The sequence below is a fragment of the Stegastes partitus genome, unplaced genomic scaffold (genome assembly GCF_000690725.1).
Source record: "Stegastes partitus isolate 25-593 unplaced genomic scaffold, Stegastes_partitus-1.0.2 Scaffold4, whole genome shotgun sequence".
Lineage (NCBI taxonomy): Eukaryota > Metazoa > Chordata > Actinopteri > Pomacentridae > Stegastes > Stegastes partitus.
In genome coordinates, this window is record NW_007577735.1 from 220,149 (window position 1) to 237,765 (window position 17,617).

The 17,617-nt window shown below is 39.8% G+C and overlaps 1 protein-coding gene across 2 annotated transcripts; it reads left to right on the plus strand.

Moving 5' to 3' along the window:
- Positions 1 to 2,764: 2,764 nt before the first annotated feature.
- On the plus strand, positions 2,765 to 17,617 carry cables2a (Cdk5 and Abl enzyme substrate 2a). 2 transcript variants are annotated; one of them, XM_008277833.1, is made up of 9 exons: positions 2,765 to 3,318; positions 5,370 to 5,462; positions 9,002 to 9,079; positions 9,232 to 9,331; positions 9,411 to 9,579; positions 10,298 to 10,395; positions 12,374 to 12,480; positions 12,609 to 12,813; positions 15,220 to 17,617. In XM_008277833.1, the coding sequence occupies exons 1-9, from the start codon at positions 2,765 to 2,767 to the stop codon at positions 15,358 to 15,360; spliced, it is 1,545 nt and encodes a 514-aa protein (XP_008276055.1). In that variant the 3' UTR covers positions 15,361 to 17,617. The 2 variants fall into 2 exon arrangements, with proteins under 2 accessions (XP_008276055.1, XP_008276064.1); XM_008277842.1 differs by lacking the exon at positions 9,002 to 9,079.

Consider the following 17,617-nt stretch of genomic DNA (forward strand, 5'->3'; position numbering starts at 1 on the left):
TACTTTTGGTAACGCTTTAATTTACAGGTCTGTTATTTCCTTCTAATTTCCTCAAAACTTCCCTAAAAAGAAATATGTAGTTTGGTACGAATTGTAGTGAAAAATCCAGACAAAGTTCAACAGTGCTAGTTTTAAGCAGATGTTAACTTAAAGAATTTTCTTCAAAGGACTATTAATTTATTCTTCATCCACTAATTATTGGAAACATACTCACCTGTAGACAAGTAGCACAGAGTTTTACATGTCATGTACTAACACACGAGTTCAGGATTGAACAAGAACTGATAATTTTGTAATTTAACTATAATTAGTGACAGATTACATTAAGTTCTTTTCAAGGAGTCACCTGAGGAATTGAAGGACCTGTAAAATAAAGCAGTACCATTCTTTCTTTTATCAGGGTTGTTTTTATATAGAATAGTCACAAGAAGAAAATTTCCGAACCGTGCGTGTTTGCGTGTCTGTGTGTGTGCGCTCACATACCAGCATGTGTATGAGTGTATGTGGGGGGGAAGAGTCCTGCCATTTGCATTTAAATTAATTTGAAACTGTGTCACTGAGATATGACAGTTTTGTTGTAAACACTGTCCATTCAGCTAATTTTTCCCAGATGACACTGAATCAAATAATTAGCCCACAGAGCACCTTTACCACCCCTGCTGCAGTAAAAAAAAAAAAAAGAAAGAAAGAAAGAAAGAAAAAACAAACAAACAAGACACAAAAACAAGCCAGAGAGGCTTCGATTATGGTGCTAACTGTCTGAGTCCATCACTTAACAACCACACAGGGTACCATAAAATGAGCTTGTTGTGGCAGGAGCTGGGCGGGGCTGTACCTCAAACACAAAGCTAGAATCAAAAAGCCTTAAGCTGGTCATGCCAGAGTGTTGCTGTTCTGAGCAAGAAAAAAAAAAATTAACAAGAAGGTGAAGACAATTTCATTATGTTGTTGTTGCTAAAATAAAGAGCAATGTGTTTACCTGATGTTTTCTGTTAGTGCCTTTTTACAGAGAAACTAATCACTTAAAATCCTAGAATCTCAAATAGACAGACAGACAGACAGACAGACAGACAGACAGACAGACAGATTGCTCTAAGGAGACAGCTTGACAGATTGTTGTGATTAGATTTAGACTTAATCTCATCTCTACAGTGGTTGAGTGGATTATCAGCAGTGAACTCGTCACTACTACCCACATCCACAGAGGTCAGTGACCTCTCAGCTGATGAACCTATTCTCTAAGCAGTAATACAACAAACAAACTGCACTCTTTGGCACGCTGCTAGCATTGTAATTCTGCTAAACTGTGAAGGAAGGAAAGGACCTATTGATTGCTCCGACTCAGGAGATGGAAAAGCTTTCACACCTTTAGTTTCTGTATCAGAGAAACACTCACTCGGGCTTCATGTTTACAAATCAGTGGGGTGTGAAACCGAAATGGAAATCTTGTGCAAACTGTCCCGTTTACCTCCTATTGCCTCAGTTGAAAATGAGAGAACAGGCAATGGATCTGTTTGCCGGAGCTCGTCTTTGATCTCATGATCACAGTTTCACATTCCACTGACTTGTTCTCAAATGCTAAATAGATAGCTGGTGCCATTTCCTTAAAAGGAAAACACTGATGTAAAAACATGTTTGGACACCACAGAGCATGAGTGAGTTAAATAGTTTTATTCTACTAAATACCAACCACAAAGAGAACAGGATTTAATTTTTTTGTTAAATCATAGATTCAACAGCATCTATTACACTAATGGACACCCAGTTAGGGGTAAACCAAATAATACAAGTATTAGGTGTTAAGAGAGAGAATCTTTGTTTACTTGTCATTTTGTTCCTGCATTATGATACGACACCATTTATAAAGGGATTATTATTATTATTGACTAATAGTCAAATAATGCTTTGCAGATCACTTATTAGCCATTAATAACAACAGCTTTGGGGCTTGCCAACTTGTGAAGAGTATTTTTTGTTGACACTTGTATTTAACAGCTCCTGATTTAATCAGAGCTGACCAAAGGTGAAACGTTTGCAGCACATCTGGACCAAATTCCATTTTATTTAGAAATCAGATGGATTTTTGTAGGTACTTTTATGAAGGAGTTGTCTGTATTTATAGATGACACTAACTTAATCGAAGAATTTAGTAGAATGCGAGAAAGCCTTTTATAAATAATAACCAAAAATGTGCAACTGCATGTTATTGACACATAGAAGACAGAAACACCAGCCAGAGGGACTGTTCACAACCTGGAAACCCAAAACCTATTCTCTTTAGTGTGTTCTAAGGAATAATTGATTGATTTAAATTGACGGAATTATTGAGATATATTTTTTTTTATTCATTGATCAGCTTTTATGATGTGATATCAGCTTTCTTGATATGAATTTGGAAGAATTTGTACAGGAAAAAATAAATAAATAATGAGGTTTAGGGAACAAAAGGTTATGTCAAGTGGTCTCATAATTTAATGAAAACATAAATACATTTTGTTATATACTGTAAAAGTGACTATATTTATGCTAGTAACACTGAATATTTCCTTTGTTACCACCACACCGCCCACTGTTGCCCTCCGTCCAATCACCTACCAGCAGCAAGATTTTTTTTTTGGCAAAACATCCAATCACCTACGAGGATTTAGACGCTTTAGTTTGCATACTTGACCTAACAGCCAATCAGCATATAGCTGGGCGGGGCTATCGCGATATAAGTGGTAGCTCGTCGCCTTTGCTTTCAACAGTCACATTTCAAACTAGAATGGCGACCGCTGTCTGCGGTCTGCAGTCCACCGGCAGTAACAGTAAACCAGCAAAGACCCACCGAGAGAGCCGACGGAAAGCGAGGGACTCCCGGCGAAGGCAGGCAGCTCTGCTGTTCCTCAACAATATCTCACTTGACGGACGACCACAGTGTCAACTTAGTGATGGAAATAGCGACCAACACGCCGCCGAGGAGCCCCGACTCGGGGACAGGGAAGGCGGCGCAACGGTCGCGCCCCCGCCGGCGGATATCCAAGGGCCGGTCGCTCAGGTGACAGACACCGCTGCGACCGGCAGCAGCTCGTCCTTCAGTTTCCCAGGGGTGGTCAGTCCTGCCCGACCTTCTTTGGTAACGTGTCCGGGACCGGCCGGGGCAAGTACCGTGGGAGCCAACGAGGTATTTTTAGAGAATGGCAGTGCGGCCGAAACGCTAACCCCGGACACCCCTCTGTCTCCTGTGCCCGCCGCACACCAGCCCTGCTCCCGTGTCAGGTCAACGCCCGCCGCACTCAGCCCGGTCCCGGCCGGGAATTCCCTCGATTCACGGCAGAGGTGAGCATGTTTGCGGCCAGAGTGTCACCGTACAACACCAGGGGCCTTTACATGAGCTGCTGACTTCCGTGTGAAATGACAGCAGCAGCTATCATCACAGGAATCCACTTTCATTTTAATGTGCTCCAGAATTGTCTACATAATTTAACCCACAGAAAACATGATGCGAAGTACAGATATTTAAACACGTGTACAGTTGTTTTACTTCTCTGCCATCTCTTCTGTTTAACACTGTTCCTTTGTGTCCTGCATTTTTACCGTCTTGGATATAAATCACAGTCACTTGCCTGCTTTAACATAAGACATAACTCTTGTAACAGCTGTCACATTTATGGCCTTAGGTGTTATTTGCTAAAAATACCTAATAAATCTTAAATCATGAGGATTCTATTTGACCCCCTGTGAGAAAATAAAGAAATTTAAGGTTTTTTTTTTTGGTTTTGTTTTGTTTTTTTTGTTTGTTTGTTTTTTAAATAAAAGAGCTCTAAGGCTCTGTTGTAGAGAAATTCTCCAAGAGGTGGCCGCTGATGCTCAGCAGCATACATGATGCAAGCTGATCCCCTGAAGCCTGTTTCTCTATAATAATAATAATAATAATAATAATAATACATTTTATTTAAAAGGCACCTTTCTGGTCACTCAAGGACACCTTACAAAAGATAAAAGAAACAACAATAAAATACACAATAATACAGTATACAACAATAAAAATAAATCAGGCAGGGTAATTGTCACTCTAGTCAGTCTTCACCTACAAATAGAAACAATGAGATTGTTTCTCTCATTTTCCTACGCCCTAATCATTCTAAAATGTTTTTACTTTACGTCTGATGATATATTATTACACTATTTTTTACCTAACCATCATCACTGATGAGTCAGTAAAAGGCTAGCGATAGCTGACTAGCGTCATCTTCATCAGGTGTCTTTCTCTTCTTAGAGAAATATTTGAACAAGCTCATCTGAAGATACAGTCAGCAGTTCCATCATGGCGTGTAGATGTTAGCTTAATGCTATCAGTTAGTTTACTCACGTTAGCGACACTGAGTTGGCCCTGGACCCAATTAACTTAAGATACCGATATGTTAGGTAACAATAGTGGGCCATCAATGTTTTGCAAAAGTCAGTTTAACTTGTAAAATCTACTCTGAGTTATCTAAAGCTAATAAATCTACCTCTTCTTCCGGTAAATCGCTGCCCTATTCTCCAAGACGACCCTCCTCTGACTACCCCTTTTCCACCAAGAAAAACCAGGTGCTAGTTCCGTGCTGGTGCTAGATCCAGTGCTTAGTTGGTTCAAATCTGGCACCTCCAACGAACCGGTTGCTTTTCCATTGGCCAGGAACCAAGTTAGAGCAACGTCACTGCATACCTAGCCGTTTACCAAACAATGCTCGTGCCACACAGAAGTTCACACAGGATTCCAGACTAACTTTTTTTTTTTTTGTACCGGTGCGACCAACTTTCTCATTTGTTGGCACTTCCCACCTTGTCACAGGCAAAACATATGACCGGCTGAACATTTTCTTATGGATAGACTCTACAATTTACAATGTTCCCCGAACGCCCAGCATAGCAGGCTGCGGTAGCTGCTGTTTGTGGCTGCGGTGCTCAGACTGGTGTGCGACCAAAGATGACTTCACAAAGCGTAAACTATGGTGTTCTAATGTCAGATTTGTCCAGGATGAAACCAAGTCATTTTTTCTCATGCGGTCTCTTCTATGATTGGAATAAACAGTGTCACTTCCAAGGCCGCCCTCTCACGAGCAATTAACGTTGTATTAACCCCCAGAGAGTTGAGACTGAGCAAGATAGTCATCTGTAGTTTGCCGTCGTAGTCGCGAGCACCCAGCCCAGTGCAGGACTCTGCTGTGAAGGTGGAGACATGCGGCGGTGGTGTAATTGCGACAATTAAAAAAAAGCAAAACAAAAAAAAATACATTTGAAGGAGTGGCGGCTAGGATTTAGGAATGCTGGACTGCGCTCCTAAACGAATGTTGAGGAAACACTGGATATTGTGAAAGCATTACTAATATGCTCTTTCTGATCAGGTTGAGGAACGTCTCTGGTTCTCCGGGACCCAAGGTGCCAAAGAAAGTCCACTTCATCAAGAGTATGAGGCAGTATGATACCAGAGGATGTAGGTGAGTCTCCAAACAACATTTGCAAGTACATTTACATACAGATCATTGTAGAGCAATGAACAAGAAACAAAGGCTGCTTTGTTTTGGACTCTGAAATAGGCCATCACTAGCAGTGTAACACTCCTCCTGTTAGTGTTATAATAAGCTGCTTAACTCTGGCACAGAGGCTGCAGAGGAATAACAGGGATACAGCTGCCGAGTGGCGATTGCTACAGTGAATTTAATCACCCTTGGAAGCTTAGCAAAAGCCAAAAGGGGTGCAGTGTGGAAATTTAACACCCTGTTGCGCCAACACTAAGGTAACCTCAAAGCAAGCCGGGGCTGAAATACCACACCATCGGTTGTTTGTTAAGCTGGTTGATCACACCAGCGTGGTAAAGTATTTGTTATGTAAGGAAAATCTGTCTGTAGACTCTGATAAAAACACATCACAAATTTTTTGTATTCTTTTTTGACTCTCCATTTTTCATCTCTCCTTCACTTTACAAACATCCACCATCCACTTCATATTCATTTCCACATATATACATGTGTTTTCTGCTTGTGTGTGCAACCCAATGATGTAGAAATCTTAAATTGTCCCGCAGGTTTGGGCTTTTTGTTTTGGTTTGAGGCTGACACACATTACATGTAACTTCCAAAGCTGAGGGAAAGCTGTCTAGCTTATAACTGATGGCAATTAACACTAGTAGGTGTCTGCGTTGCAATATTGGCCCCCATAAGAGATTTGATATCTCTCCCTCAAGGTCTGGCCTTGGTGTTTACTGCTGAGTGTCCATGGCAGAGACTGCTGACTCTGTTACTGATGTTTCGTAAGCAGCTGAAGCCCCCGGTGTTTGCGGTGTTTCTTTGTATTCTGTGGTTGTCTGTGGTAGTCTGTGATCGGTCGGTTTGTCCACATCTCTGCCTGAGCAATAGAGTTCTCGTGAATGTGTACAGTGTTTATTGGTGGCTTGTCCCTAGTTTTGGCTAGATCAGCTTCAGTGTGTGCCTCTCGTGCTTTACCAATACATTTGAGTCACACAGAGTTTCCTAAAAGTATATCAAAATCACAGCCAGTTGTTTAATAACACTTATATTGTCAGAATCTTTAAAGACTCTCATGACCGTGTACTGATTTTGTCTGGTGCAGACCTGCAACATTTGTTGATTATTCAGGTTGTCGCTTGACTGAATGTTAAGCAGCAAATGCTTTGGTGTTTATAATGACGAACATTCAAAAGTTCCATTCTCTGCCATGTGAAAATTTTGCCACAGAAGCCAAAAAGCTACTTGAAGACATCACTTCACTTAGGCTTTTTGAGACCATTTTCCAAGTTGCATCTCTTCTTCTTCCTAACACAAAACTAAGATGGTAGCCAAATGGGACAGATCTCTTTTCTCTCACTTTGTTAAATTTAAACTGTATGTTTAGTTAAGTTCATATAAATTCATAATGATGGGCCTTTTCAGTATTTTATATTGTTATGCAAAGTTACCTCTTTATATAACTTTGCTTGTGTTTTACGAAACAAACACTGATGTAGTTTCTGGTTACCTGGATTAGGAGATACAGTTGCATCTTCAGGAAAATGTGTCTTATCATGCAGCAGTTAAAATACTTTATCATCCAAAAGGTTGAAAAACACATTTTTGCACTTCTTGAAATCTTGTCAAAAATATGTAATTGACAGTCTTTGCAAAACTGAGACGGTTATATAACAACATTTACCTATGCTTGGAGGTATTTTCAGAATGCTTCGTCTCCTGTGACCATGTGGATGATAAATATTCTGTCTGATGCACAATAATGACTGCATCTTCTAATACCGCGAGACAGAAAAGGTGCATGTCCTTGCTCGTCTTGTGAAACACAAGAAAAATGTCAACCTCTACCACTCTTTGCATCTATTAAAATGGCTGTAGCTTCTGAACCACTCTGACAATATGCATGACAGAGGTCTTGCTAGAAAACTCCCACAAGCTTCCCATGAATGTGTCAAAACAACCTGGAGATGATAGAGAAACAGAGCAGAGGGCCTTTGAAATTCAGAAAAGCTGGACATTTTTTCCCGAATAGGGAAAAAAAAAACCCCAAAAACTTCACACTATTGATCATTTTTATACTGTTTGTAATATCTTCTAACTTTTACCTTAGAGCGATCACTGCAACTTTGGATAGTGTGTGGTCAGGCTGCTTTTGTTCTGTAAAAAGATATCAGATAACATATTCAGCAATTCCATTAATTTGGGTTAATATAAGATAAGATTGAACTTTATTAATTCTGAAGGAAATTCCTTTGCCAAATATGACTTGGGAAAAATTACAATAACATAAGAATAAACAAAGAGTTGCAAATTTGTACAGAGTATAGGGAAACAACATTGCTGAACAGAAAAACAATAAGTACCATACTTTAGTAAAAAAAAAAAAAAAAAAGGTAAGCTAAAATTAAACTTGATTGGAAAAGTAGGAAGCCATGCTGGCTTTGTTATGACAATAATAAATTAATATTTCACATGATAATGAAAATTGCATCAGAAATTAAAATTGAAGTATCTGGGACAGGCCAGTATTGGCAGACAATATTAGCTGACCGATATATTTGTGAGGCTCTATTAAACATATATGAAATGAAAAATATCACTGCTATGTTTACACAGATGAAGAACTCCAGAATCCTGTGATACCAAGTATGTTCCTGGTTACTGGTGCAGTATTCGTGGGCAAACTGACGGAAAGGATAGGGGACCAGTGGGCGTCCTTGGGGAATTTGTGGGTTTAATGTGTTATTATGTATGAATTTATAAAGTATTCGAAAGAAGCATCAATATATGTCAACATAACAGAAGTAAAATTTTATATTTTGCATTACCACACAAATAGAACAAGGACATATGTCATTACCAGCATAATGTCTCTGAAATATTTGATCCAGATGTTTGAAAGCCTTCAGAATGACATTAAGTGTTGTTATAAAACCATTTGGTTTTCTCAAATAATGCTGACTGTATATATTTTTTCAAAACCAGGAGCAGATTTTTAGGGCTGTAAATAACAATTGGTTCCATTATCAATTAATTTGGTAGTGACTTTGTCAGTTGATCAAAAAAAGAAAGAAAATAATGAAAAATATCTCAAATGGTGCCATCAGATGTCTGGTTTTATCCGCCCAACAGTTGGACAATATTTTTAGAAGTTAATGAACTGAATACCTACAGACATTCATAGCCACTGAAGATAGTCAGTCAGATACTGTTCACATTGTTCACATGCCAGTGAATCTTTGGCATTTTCAGTGATCCAGATCTAATTATTACCTCTGTGACTTGAATGTAGCGGTAACACGCACTAACTGGGACTCGTCCAGCTCAGATTTCCCTCCCCCTGCTTTGAGCACTAGATTGTTGATAGCTGTATAGCCTTGGTAGCACACAGCAGTCACCGCAGCTGATGAATGTCGTGTGCACAGTAGCTGTTGAGTAGCAGTGACTGTAGTTGTTGCCTGTAGACTGACACACCGTCTGTTTTGTCTGCCTGTACTTGCTGTGTCCTGCAGGATCATGCTGATTTGTGCCAAGCGGTCGCTATATGCTGCTTTCTCAGTGCTGCCCTATGGAGAGAGTGCTCATCTCAGGTACAAAGAAAGCACCATCCCAAGCAGAGAGCACCCACCCCTCGCTTTTATGTTTTCATCTTCCTCCTGTGTGGTCCATATCATTCTCAGGACGGAGCAGTATGTGTGCAGAGTGTGATGGAAATAACATAAATGTGTCTCTGTGTGAACAGTGATCCTAAACTGGAGGCTCAGAGACAAAGACTGTCCTCTGTGGTGGCTACTGATTTGCTTCCTTCCCTGGAAGGTGTGGAGCTGGGCGCCTACGGCAAGGTAAATAAATCTGACATTCAGCAATATGTTTAAACCCTGAAGTAATCTCATTACTAACGGTCTGATTCTGCCTCTTCAGACCGTGTCCTACGCTCAGTTCCTTTATCCAACCAATGCCTTGGTGAGACAGAAGAGTGGCGGAGTGCCGGAGAACTGCACAGCTCAGACCCCTCAGTCACGTTTCCGTGGCAACGGGCAGAGGAACTTTACCCCTGCTCGTCTAAACAACAGCGCAGCACAGGACCCATGTATGACTCCAGTCTAAGGCCTTGTACACAGTACTACAGATATTTTTCTAGACAGATACTTAAAAAAAAATAAAAATCTGCCTATGCAGCTATTGTTTTATAAAAATATCTACAGTACATGATGACTACAGAAGCTCTAAAAGTCCGTTTACAGTCCATTTTAGTGGACTCTGAAGCTGTGGACCAACTAATATTTGGCACAGCAGATGGAGAGGCTTAAGTGTGCTGGTGAAGTTGGAGCAGCAATACTGAGTTAAATTGTAAACTTGTAACTGCTATTGCTAACCCAACATTAACACACCAGTATATGTCTGCAATTGTTGCTGTTATACAAAGCAACTGTGGGCATGCATGAATTGAGATGTGACATCGTTTTCCAAACTTTTAGCTTTTATGTCCACACGGATACATATGAGTGGTATGTATGGATGTCAGTTAGCCACTATCTAACTGCAGTGAGCTTTAATTGTGCACTGTGGCTGCAAAAATACGCATTAAATTAAATGAAAAAAGCAAAAGAGTCAAGAGAGTCAAAGGAGTCTGTTACAGTCAGACACTGTTTGTATGTAACTGACTCGACCCAAATGAAGAGGGAAATGTTTCTTCTAGAAAATATCTTTATTAGCATGGACAAGGCCTAAGCAAGCAACCACACACCTGTGTCTGCATTGTTAAGCTGACTCTGGATGTGATTATTCACTCTGCTTGTGTGTTTCAGATATAGAGGAGGTGGTAGAGTACGACCCTAACCTGCTCAGTGACCCTCAGTGGCCCTGTGGGAGACACAAGAGGGTTCTTATATTTGCATCATACGTGGTGAGTACAACTATTATAGTTACTATCGATCAGTCTGTGAATAATTTTTTAAAATTATTAGTTTGAAATAAAAGATGTCCATCATACTGTCCAGGGTTGTTCAGTTCACTATCTCATAACTAGTAAGAATAGTGGCAAATTCTCCTAAATGAGTCAGTGGAACTGAGGTGTATTTTGCATTTTCACTTTCAGTTTCTGAAATAGTTTTTCAGTTTTTGAAATAATTATATGAATATTAGTATAGTGGAGGGATTAGAGAAAGCTGATTTGAAACTGTCACACACTAACTAGTAGTGCTAGTTTACTGTTGGATTGATTTCTAATTAAACAAAGGGAGACACAAAGTGATGTGATCAGCGAGGAAAATTAAGACTCAGAGCTGCAGCACCTAAAAACTTATATAAAGGCAGAATCATTTTTGTTTATTCTCCATCACTCTATGCCTTTGTGTTTATTATGCAAACAAACCTGCTCCGGTTTCCAGCGAAGTAACTTGGAGCACCATTTCAAAACCATGTAGCCTATTCAAAGTTCAGTATTCAAGTGGTGGTGAACTACTTTATAGGTGTTTAGATTTATGTATATCAAATAAAAAAAAAAATCCTCATATTGCAATTAGTAACAGTCAAACAGAATGCATGTTGTTTCCTCCCATCCAGCATAAGAGTAAACCTATTTGTGTATCTGGATTGTATGGGTTGCATTACATATTATGGGATGCCAAATTAATAGGCAGATACACTTAATGTGGCTTTTGGTGTTTTGTGAATAAAGTGGGTCTCCTGCTGACTTTGTCCTGCCACCATGGCTCTTGTTGAAAACACAGTGATGATCACTGCTGTGTAACACAGTCTGACTATTACAGAGGGCTCACATCTCACCAGCCTCAGTCTGAAAATGCCAAAAGGTGTGTGTAGGATGGATAGTTTTAATAAAGACAGAACAAAAACAACAGACAATGCATGAAACAGGGAAATATTTAACAGGAACCAGAAAAGAGAAGACAATTGTTACAAACACTACGTTCAACAAAGAAAAGCCGATGTGCTGAAATGAAAAGAACTGTCAGGAAGTAATATGGTAATGATGCTTGCAGATAAAACCAATATAATACACAGAGAGTACAGAAGCTATCTCTTTCCAAAACACCAAATTACTTTCTATAACATTTTTTTAATGTTGAAAATTGTCAAATATCTCTTTCATAAGGACATTCTCTGCATACAAACCACAGGCAATGAACTTCCTACCCGCAGTTGCAATGAAGTTCCAGCTGCATGCAAAGTTTGTGTTAGGCTCATTCTTAGGTCTATTAAAATAAATGGTGTTCTGTTGCCTTATAATTAATACCACAAAATAATGCACTTGGGAACCTACAGGTTTATGTATTTTGATGGTAGCTGGATTATAACTTTACAGACAAACCAATTTCCCAGGATTCCTGAGATGAAGTGCCAGAAACTATTTAGTTCAGACACCTTTGCACTGTGATAGCAAAACACCACTTTCTGTTTGTCCTCTCATTGCTCCAACACAAACACCAAGACAAAGTCAGACTGATGCAAGATCTTCTGTCACTACTGCTGTTAAAATGCTGTTTATCTATACACAGACTTTCCAAACAAGGTTAATACAGCGGATGTAAACCTTCACCTGTGTATCGCTGTTTTCTCTGGGAGTTTCTCTGTGCAGTCTGGACATTTGTTTCACATTAACTGTCCTTCTATGTTTCAGAAATCAGGACAGGCCTGTTTGATTTGACTTGTAAATTGTTCTGATACAGTGAAGCAGTTCTTTATATCTGGACCAACCTCCAGTCATGTTAGAGAGTCAAACACATCCATTGTGCCCTGTTCACGTGATTGTATTACCGAGACACTAAACAAATAGAAACAATAAAGCTGTGCTGTTGCTATAATTCATGCTGACGCGAGGCAGTTCTGTATTGACGTCCTGGTTTGTTTTTCCATCTCTGCAGACGACTGTGATTGAGTATGTGAAGCCGTCTGACCTGAAGAAGGACATGAATGAGACTTTCAAGGAGAAGTTTCCTCACATTAAGCTGACATTGAGCAAGATAAGAAGGTGCTGATATCTTGTGTTACGCTTTGATTTTCCTCTTAGAGCCTTTTGAAGGTTGAACCTAGAAACACAATGCAGTCTTTCTTAGAAAACAGATGGGTAACTGTGACTTTTTTTCCCCCCTCTGCTAGTCTGAAGAGGGAGATGAGGGCCGTGAGCGAGGAGTGCGGTCTCCAGCCCGTCACCATAGCGATGGCTTTTGTTTACTTCGAGAAGCTGGTGCTGCAAGGGCGTCTGAACAAGCAGAACAGGAAACTGGTGGCAGCGGCCTGCGTGCTGCTGGCTGCAAAGATCAGCAGTGATCTGCGGAAGCCAGAAGTCAAACAGCTCATAGATGTGAGTAAAGATTCCACATACACAGATCTCAGCATTAAAGAGAGTAGAAACATAAAACAAAACAGCAGAAACCCTTCACCTTTTTCATGCTAATAAGAGACCAAAGTGGAAAAACCTGTTACACACCTGTACTGACTCTTTGTTATCTACCAAACATTGTTCTTTCAATGGCCCCGGGTTCTCTAAGACTGCAAACACAAACATGTTCTTCACAGTGTTATGCAAATAAAGGCCCTATAAATGAAATCTACATTATTTAAACCTCTTTCTTCCTAGAAAGAAGTCTTGATGTTTGAGAACAGCAGTGCAACTATTTCAGAAGATGGCTTAGATAATATAGAGAGTAACAACAGTGCCTATGGTGGAGAAAGTTTTTAAATGATTTAAAATTCTGAATCCTTCAGACTTCAGTCCTGGTTTGTTTGGTGGCACTTGTGGTTACCGTGGTGACAGCGACTGCAGTTTATTACTACAGGGCCACATTTCTGCAAAGAGAGCAGCTGGTGTTTCTGTTTGTAGCGCAGTGAAACATGTTGTTTTAAAGTCCAGCTTAAATTAAATTGTTATTTTTTGAACATTTCTGCTCCATAAACCAGCTGTCCTGTGATCTCCAACGATAAAAAAGAAAAAAACACGGTTTCTGTCTTCACATTAATTAGACACAATACTGCTACCGCCAACCAGTTCTTTGACCAGTGATACCGCTGCACAGGCTGACAGGCAGAACCGCAGACTCAGAACAACAAACAGCCCTCCTGCCTTTTATCTAACTTACAGACATCAACACATGTTCTGTCCTGCACCAGAGTGTGCTGAAGAACCAAGTAAACAAATATTCACTGGGGAAAAGTACACTCCTAAAGTTAAAAACTAACTGAAAAAATTATAGAGCCTATAATATGCTCTTCAGAGTTTTCCCCTTTTTGTGCATCTTTAAGGTTGACAAACTCATGAAGCTCAACGTCCACGCCCCAAAGAGTTTTTCTCTCCCTCAGATTCACTGCTCCTTACCTGCAAAAAATGTGCCGCTGCTGTCCAGGCTTTTCTTCCGTTACTTATCTCCATCACCATCTCCATGCAACTAAAACTCTGTCAAGCACTGTTTGTGTGTCTTGATGGCTTTAGAAAACAACCCAAGTCACACACTGACTCTCTAAAATATGATTCTCTGCATACACGTTAGCTGTGCCGCGCTACACAGCACCACAAGTAAATTCTCAACCTAATGGAAACACTGAGATATTTAAACATTGCTGAAAACATTTATTGTAAAGACTGTGGGCAAAGCCTGGCTGGGAACAGTACTTTTGCTGGCCTAGCATTGATATTCTAAAATGAAATATTAAATAACCCACAGTGTTTCCAAGAAACTTGTCCTGTGCTGTGACGGGTATGTGGCCAGCAGAGCAGTCCCTCCTCCCTGCAGCATGAGGCAGCAGGAACTCCAAACACTGAGGAGTTAGAAACGATATTAAAGTTTAACACTGTTTATAATTTAGCCGAATAAGAACTATCTTTTTCTAACATCAAGTTCAAGTAATAAGTTAAATGTACAAAATATATAACTGCACAAATAAATATCTGCACCCTTATTCCTGCGTACAATCATTTACATAATGCGTTAAGAAATTACCAGTGTGTGGTAAACATAGGACATAGGATGCAGCGCTTAAAATGTATTATCTGCAGTAAAAAATGTAGTTGCACCAGTATAGTATGTTGGCCACCCTGTAACACATTTGTATAGCGCAGGCTTAGCAGCTAGTGTGGGACTCCCCGAAAACAAAGAATTATTTGTCCACAAGAGCCACCTTTTCCACGTCTCATAGCCCACGCCTGGAAATTGGGGGTTGTGGTACTTAACCAGTGTTTCCTCACTTTTGTCGGGCCAGCTGACCAATCAGAGCAGACTGGGCTTTTCAGGAAGAAAATCGTACAGAGACAGAAACTAAAATGGAGCGTTTCAGTGAGCGGGTGAGAAGGGGTGCTACAATACGACAAAAATAGTATGTATTCTGAGCATTAAAGAATGTATAAATATTCTGATAGATCTTTGAAAAAAAAAAAAAGGGTAATCTTGAAATTTGAATACTATGGGCTCTTTAAAATCAATGCAGAAACTCACGGTCATGAGGGCACAAATTTACTGTGTTAAAACCAGAAAACTCTATTTGTTTAAAAATTTGTATCTTCATTTTGTTCCCCTATCACAAATCACTATAACCACTACTAACAAAGCCAACATTTCTATTGGTTACATTGCATGAACATCACACATTAGAAACTCCAGGACACAAACGCTAGAAACACCAGGACACATAACACACATATTTAAATTAATATTTTACTGTGCACCACGTCATCCCATTAAACCCCTCCTTCATTTTTCTCCCCGTGGACGAGCAGAAGCTGGAGGAGCGTTTCCGTATCAACAGACGGGAGCTGATTCCTCTGGAGTTCCCAGTGCTGGTTGCCTTGGAGATGGGACTTTACCTCCCCGAGAGCAAGGTCATGCCGCACTATCGCAGACTGGTGCAGCAGGGTTAGACTGGATGTGGTAAGCCTGGTGGTTTGACCAGTTTATAAGCTGTGGTGTTTGAAACAAATAATTCTGGTACTGTTTATTTTCACTGTACATGAGCTAGTTTACACTCGTCGGCAGATACTTTAGACTTGTTGGCATGTGTGCGTCTCTCCGAATGTCTTTTTGTACGTGTGACGTTCTGATGTCGATTCCGTCATGAGCTCTATGTTAGAGATGTTCAATGAGCACGTTAATTGTGCTTTTACTTTGGTTTCTCATGACCCGTTTTTTAGTATGCCATAGTATTCTTAACTTCTATTTAAATGAAACGTACGCTGTGATGTATGTGTTTGTGAAAAGAAAATCCTCACCTGCACCTTACTATACAGCCTGTATAGTATTTATTGTTACAAAGAACCATACTGTTGATTTTTGTAAATGCCTTTTAAATCCACTGTGACACTGAAGCATTTTAGCCTTTAGACTGATACTGTAGATTGTGGGTGGAAATCATGTTTAGAGAAGGGAGTGGCCTTTAATTTGTTTATGTTCATCCAATATTTGTATTGTTTGTCTCACAACAAAACAGCCAAATTTGTATTTATCTTGAACAGTGAGAAAATATTAGAATCTTGTGGCAGCTCTGTGGTTTGGCTTTGTTGTTGGCTGTTCTAAATTACAGTACACAGTACCACTGAGGTGTCACATGCAAAGAGCCAGCAAAGAAAAGGAGAAGGTGGAGGTATGTTATTTATAGTAAATGTGTGGGGTTTTTTTTATGTTTCATGTCATTACCCAGGGACATGTTTTGTAAAATGCACTTGAATTTATTCCTCAATAGTCCAGCCTCTTGTCATATTTTTCAGTTCTCAGGAATTTTGCTTTTGCATTGATATACATAGCTCATTAAATCTAACCCAAAGAAGTTCCTGTAGCTATCGTCACTCAAGTCCCCTGTGCTGCATTGTAGGTCAACAGAACATAACTGATTATTGTGCTTTCATTGTGACTCTTAAATATGTGGCTCTATGTGAGAGTTGCGTCTGCAACTACCAGACGGTGTTAACTCTTCAGATTTGGATGCACAAGAATGGGGAAAAAAAGTGCCTGAAACCTCAGTGGCAAAGAAATGGTCATATCACAGGTGATGTTTAACTTAGACATTTCTTCGTCTCGCTGCAGTTGATCTTGAAATGTTGTTCTTGTCTGGGTAAGATAATCACAAACCTCTTGCAGTCATAGACATGATGGTGGTTCAGTTTATTGTGTGTATCTGATGTGGTGACAAATGTGTTAAAAATAAACGTCCAAATAAATGATCTGTGTGTAACTGCAGAAAATGTAAGGTTGGTGTCAAATGGGGCTTTCAGACAGAATGTGACAGTGACACCAATGTGCTCCAAAACCCATTATTTATAGTTTGTCACAGCCACAGGTCAAAGTTCTGATGAATGGAATTGTGACCACTGCACACTGTGATGAATACAAGCTTAGATTCCAGCCAGATACAGATGGCAGAATGAAGGAAAAGGTTATGTGAATTCTCTGAAATAAATGACACAAGTTTGTTGGTTTTAGGCATATTAAGGATTAATTGCTAATTTTTAATTACTGTTAATAGTTTAACTGAAAAAATAAATGAACCGCTAACATGCATTTAAGAATATGTATTGCTGATTTTCTGTAGTTCCTGGTTGGTCCACCAGGTGGAGCCTCTTACTGTTTGCAGGGATGGGGTTACAGGTGTGGTTGCTGACCATATGTAAGGGTCATTAAAACAAGTGCACCTACCTGCTGACTGTAAAAGTTGTGTTGATAAAGTCTGATGCAACCAGTTGAAAAAAGGTGGCTAGTGGCTGCTTTTTATTTTAGCTAGCTACCTGAGGCTCATGCTAATGGTAAGGTAGGATTTCAGCTAACTCAGATCAGGAACTGAGTGTCTGTCAGCACAGAGCAACTGGACTGTGATTACATGCTTCCAGCAACATCAAATTTTAACATTAAATTTTAGTAGTTAGGAACTGGTCAATCAACATATAGAAAATTGTCTACTGTGGGTTTTTTTTTTTCTGACAAGGAAATTATTAAACATTTGTGTCCCTGGTCCTCTGAGCCGACACTGTGTTGAACCCAGTGGGTAGTGCAGCTAATGTCGTGTGTGTCTGAAAGCCCCAGAATTGGTAAAAACTTGTTGTGTATTCGCACTGTACTGTAAAATGAATGTTTTTGAAATATATTTTAAGACACTGAACAGTAAAGAGTTTGCTTTTTCATTGTGAA

Excerpts from the sequence above, each read along its gene's own strand:
- cables2a (XM_008277833.1), top strand. The coding sequence starts at position 2,765 with ATGGCGACCGCTGTCTGCGGTCTGCAGTCCACCGGCAGTAACAGTAAA. Across the intron at positions 9,580-10,297 it reads CAGCGCAGCACAGGACCCAT|ATATAGAGGAGGTGGTAGAG; the intron begins GTATGACTCCAG and ends TGTGTGTTTCAG. Across the intron at positions 12,814-15,219 it reads AAGTCAAACAGCTCATAGAT|AAGCTGGAGGAGCGTTTCCG; the intron begins GTGAGTAAAGAT and ends GTGGACGAGCAG.